Source organism: Conger conger, chromosome 1 (genome assembly GCF_963514075.1).
Source record: "Conger conger chromosome 1, fConCon1.1, whole genome shotgun sequence".
Lineage (NCBI taxonomy): Eukaryota > Metazoa > Chordata > Actinopteri > Anguilliformes > Congridae > Conger > Conger conger.
Window position 1 is genome coordinate 96,090,187 of NC_083760.1, and position 5,000 is coordinate 96,095,186.

Genomic DNA, 5,000 nt, shown 5'->3' on the forward strand with positions numbered 1-5,000 from the left:
AGCAGCAGGCCGCCGCGGCCGCCGCGTCCAGCTCAGCCAATCAGCAGGCAGCAGGCCAGGGCCAGCAGAGCCAGCAACAGGTGATTGGCTGGGCCCATCTCCCCGCCCGCTCACTCATTGGCTGTGCCTTCATTCAGTGCCCCTCCAGTTGTGACCTTGACCTTTGACCCCCCGTTTCTCTGTGTGGCTGCAGGTGCTGCGGACAGGAACTAACCAGCGACCTTTGACCCCGAACCAGAGCCAGCAGAGCCAGCAGACAGAGCAGATGGTTGCCGCGGCAGCAGTGAACTCTGCGCTGGCCTTCGGGCAGGGCCTGGCGGCCGGGGTGCCTGGTGAGTGACCTTCGACCCTTGACCCTGGTGCATTGACCTTTGACCCTTGACCCTGGGGCAGCCCAAGGTGCTTTCCTTCCATCAGTGAAGCCTGGGAGGCAGCAGCCTTCAGAAAAGTAAGCTTATGATTATGAAACTCGCTCAGTAACGCAGCTACAGATAGATTAAAAAATGCATTCAAGAAAGAGGTTTAGCTCAGTCATCTGTGGTGGGCTGAGCTGAAGCGGCTGTTTGCAGTCTTGGAGGCAGCAGCAGCCTTCCAGCCACTGAGGGAAGCAACGTACCTGGCCTGACCCCTGACCCCTGACCCCTCACCCCCTCTCCTGCAGGTTATCCGATGCTGGCTCCCGCTGCATACTATGACCAGACAGGGGCGCTGCTGGTGAACACTGGTGCCCGCAGTGGCCCTGTACGACTTATGGCCCCTGCACCCGTCATCATCAGCCCCTCCGCCGCACAAGCAGGTGTGTGAGAGTGTGTGAGAGTGTGTGAGAGTGTGTGAGAGTGTGTGTGAGAGTGTGTGTGAGTGTGTGAGAGTGTGTGAGAGTGTGTGAGAGTGTGAGAGTGTGTGTGAGAGTGTGTGAGAGTGTGTGAGAGTGTGAGAGTGTGTGTGAGAGTGTGTGAGAGTGTGTGTGAGAGTGTGTGAGAGTGTGTGAGAGTGTGTGAGAGTGTGTGTGAGAGTGTGTGAGAGTGTGTGTGAGAGTGTGTGAGAGTGTGTGAGAGTGTGTGAGAGTGTGTGAGAGTGTGTGAGAGTGTGTGAGAGTGTGTGAGAGTGTGTGTGAGAGTGTGTGAGAGTGTGTGAGAGTGTGTGTGAGAGTGTGTGTGAGTGTGTGTGAGAGTGTGTGAGAGTGTGTGAGAGTGTGTGTGAGAGTGTGTGAGAGTGTGTGAGAGTGTGTGAGAGTGTGTGAGAGTGTGTGTGAGAGTGTGTGAGAGTGTGTGAGAGTGTGTGTGAGAGTGTGAGAGTGTGTGTGAGAGTGTGTGAGAGTGTGTGAGAGTGTGTGAGAGTGTGAGAGAGTGTGAGAGTGTGTGTGAGTGTGTGTGAGTGTGTGTGAGAGTGTGTGAGAGTGTGTGAGAGTTCCAGACCTGGGTCAAGTTCATGATTGTTTTGGATTCAAATACTTTTCTACACTTTACTGAGCTTGTCTAATATACTGGAACCTGTGAAATAAATAGTGCAAACCCTGCCTTCTAGTCCTCTTGGTTGGCTCTTTTGCGCCAGGCATGGTAAGTCCTACACAGAAAAGTTTTTTAATCCAAAACCGTTACGTATTTGACCCAGGTCTGGTTTGTTTGTGTATGGGGGTGTATGTCTGTTTGAGTATAAAGCATACAACGAACCATAATGTGAATGAGTAAATTTCTCTCCCTCTCCATCTCTCCCTCCCCACCCCTCAGCCGCGGTAGCAGCGGCAGCCTCGGCAAGTGGTCCCGGGGGGGCCATGGGTCCCGGGGGGGCCATGGGTCCCGGGGGGGCCATGGGTCCTGGGGGGGCGATGGGGACGGGGGCCAGTGGGGCGTTTCGGGCCTTGGCCTCCCAGCAGCAGCAGAGCAGTCTCACCGCCTCCAGCTCCTTCTACGGCTCACAGGCTCCGCCCCCGGCCCCGCCCCAGGCCCCGCCCAGCTCCCAGAGCAGCTCTCTGTTCTCGCAGGGCCCCGCCCAGCCTGGGGGCGGGGCTCTGGGCTTCGGCTCCTCCTCCTCCCTGGGCCCCGCCCTCGGCGCCTCGCTCAGCTCTGCCCTGGGGGGTTTCGGCACCGCGGGTGGGGCCTTCCCCAGCCCCTCCAATCAGCGCACAGGTACCGCACCGGCGTGCGTGTGTTTCTGTGTGTGTTTCTGTGTGTGTGTGTGTGTGTGTGTGTGTGTGTGTGCAAATTAAGATTTACCCTGCCCTCTGCAAGGTTGCTGGGGCCCACCCCTGGAGTCTAAGGGTTGTGTCTACCCGTGAGGGCCGGACAGCCTCGTACCTCAGTCAGGCTCTGCTCAAAAGGACTGTGGCACCACCCACAAGCTTCAGGGTCGGGGTCGGGTGCAGTGTCCCCTGGGTAAAGGGCCGGGGCAGGGTGGTCTCTTGGTGCGTGGGATGGGACCTCGCTGGGGGGTGAAGAGCTGGTGGGGGAGGTGCCGTCAGGATGTCATCGGGGGTCACACTGTCAGCTCTGGAACCAGACAGAGGGTGGAGTCTCTCCTACTCAGGAGGGTGCAAGACACCTGGCGGGAGGAATGACCTCTGACCCCATCACTTCTGGGCTGGTCATGGTTTGTCCATAACGAACACCATGTTTGAAAACAAGGATGCTCCTGAGAACACCTTGGGCCAAAGGTCAATGATCAGACCTGTCGGCTCTATGTTTGGGATGCTAGGGTGTGTCGAGGAGCTGAGCTGTCAACTGATCACCACCTTTTGGGCCCCTGACAGGCCAGCTGGGCCCCTGACAGGCCAGGTGGGCCCCAGATAGGTTGGCCTGAACATGTAGTGAGGGTCATAGCAACAACCCAAGTACCTGTTGGTGGAATCCAGTGGTGAGGGATGCTGTCGATTTGAAGGAGGTGACTTTCCGGGCCTGGTTGGCATGGAGGACTCCTGATTCAGGCAGTAGGCTCCAGCAGACAAAACGTTTGCAGAAGCAAAAGTTGAGGCATGGGAGGAGAGTGGAGAGGCCTTGGAGAAGGACTTTCTGTCGCCCCCATAGTACTTCTGGAAACCCATCTCAGTTTGGGGGAAGCAGGACAATGACACTGTCCAGGCTGTTCTCAGCAAGGACAGGGAAACTCTGACCTCAACTGGGGATGTTGTCAGGTGGAAGAAACACTTTGAGGAACTCCTGAATCAGACATACAGATACAGTCTAGGGGATCAGGACCCATCTCTGGGGCAGAAGTCACTGGGGAGTTTGTAGAGCTCCTCACAGGCAGAACACCAGGGGTGGATCAGATCCGTCCAGAAATGTTGAAGGCTCTGGATGTTGTGGGAGTGTCATGGCTGACTCTCCTCAGCCTTCCTGGAGACGTCTATGCTAATGTACTGGAATGGAGGCTCTGACCGATGGTCGAACATCAGATTCAAGTGGATGAATGCGGTTTTCATTCTGGCCAAGGGCCAGTGGACCTCTCGCAGTTATCCGAGGGGGCATGGGAATTTGCTTCCCCAGTCTACATGTGTTCTGTGGATCTGGTGTATGGTCATGTTCCTCGGGGTATCCTGTGGGAGGTGCTGCGGGAGCATGGAGTGTGAGTCACCACTGTGAGCGGTTCGGCCCCTGTGCACTCAGAGCGAGAGCTGTGTTTGTGTGTCCAGTTTGGGGGCAAAGGGGTGGCATCTCTGCTGTTTGCGGAAGATGTTGTCCTCCTGGCCTCCTCGTACTGTGGCCTTCGATGGGCACTAGAATGGTTTGCAGCCGAGTGTGATGTGGTTAGGATGAGGATCCTCCAAGATTAGTCATGGTCTTCTCTTGTGAAAAGAAGCCTAGTCCCCTTCAAGTGAGAGGGGAACAACTTCCCCAAGACTTGTATCTTGTTCACAAGTGAGGGGAAAAAGGAGATCAAGAGATCCACAGCCATGTAGGTGCTGTGACCACAGTAATGCAGGTGCTGGGTGTAAGGGGCTGAGCCAAAAGGCAAAGCTCTCGATTTCTCTTGCCTATGGATGCAAGCTGTAGGTAGTGACCGAATGAATGAATGAATGAATGGATGGATGCATGGAGGGAGGTTTTGTACAGGTGTGTTTGTGTAGTACAGGTGTAAGGGTATTTTACAGGTACGGGATTGAGACCGGGTGTTCTCTGTCTCCCCCCAGTGGTGAGCTCCAGTACAGGCGGCGGGTCTCGGCGGGACTCTCTGACGGGCGGGTCGGAACTCTACAAACGCGCCCCCAGCAGCCTCACTCCCATTGGCCAGAGCTTCTACAATGGGCTGGGCTTCTCCTCCCCTGGGCCAATCGGCATGCCCCTCCCCAACCAGCTGCCCAGCCACTCCCTAACCCCGCCCCCCTCACTCTCCACACACGGGTCGTCCTCCAGCATCAACCTGGGTCAGTCTGTGTGTGGGTCAGTCTCTGTGTCTGTGTGTCTGTGTGTGGGTCAGTCTCTGTGTCTGTGTGTCTGTGTGTGGGTCAGTCTGTGTGTCTGGGTGTGGGTCTGTGTGTCAGTCTGTGTGTCTGTGTGTCTGTGTGTGGGTCAGTCTGTGTGTCTGGGTGTGGGTCTGTGTGTCAGTCTGTGTGTCTGTGTGTGGGTCAGTCTCTGTGTCTGTGTGTCTGTCTGTGTGTGTCTGTCTGTCTGTGTGTGTCTGTCTGTGTGTGTCTGTCTGTCTGTCTGTGTCTGTCTGTCTGTGTGTGTCTGTCTGTGTCTGTCTGTGTGTCTGTCTGTGTGTGTGTGTGTGTCTGTGTGTGTGTCTGTGTGTGGGTCAGTCTGTGTGTCTGTGTGTGTCTGTCTGTGCTGAGCTGTGTGCTGTGTGTGTTAGCCTCAACAGACAAACGCACACGGCACCCTTTGCTGGAAATGGTGAATTTGAGACGGGTGAACAAGGTTTTCAGGGTGAAGGCAGTTTTCTGACTGTGCTGTGATTGGTGTGCCTCAGGAGGCCTGACCAATGGGAGCGGGCGGTACATCTCTGCGGCGCCGGGCGCGGAGGCCCGGTACCGGGGGGGCGGGAGCAGCTCCTCCCTGTTCAGCCCC

The 5,000-nt window shown here is 56.4% G+C and overlaps 1 protein-coding gene across 1 annotated transcript in view; it reads left to right on the forward strand.

Annotated features, from left to right (window-relative positions):
• The window catches only part of LOC133134422 (pumilio homolog 1-like), a 38,551-nt gene that overhangs the window by 20,517 nt on the left and 13,034 nt on the right, over nt 1-5,000 (forward strand). The window contains exons 11-16 of the mRNA XM_061250605.1: nt 1-80; nt 194-332; nt 662-796; nt 1,728-2,126; nt 4,124-4,357; nt 4,903-5,000. The exon at nt 1-80 is cut by the window's left edge and continues 69 nt beyond it; the exon at nt 4,903-5,000 is cut by the window's right edge and continues 170 nt beyond it. Coding sequence (XP_061106589.1) covers nt 1-80; nt 194-332; nt 662-796; nt 1,728-2,126; nt 4,124-4,357; nt 4,903-5,000 — 1,085 coding nt within the window. The remainder of the gene's footprint in view (nt 81-193; nt 333-661; nt 797-1,727; nt 2,127-4,123; nt 4,358-4,902) is intronic.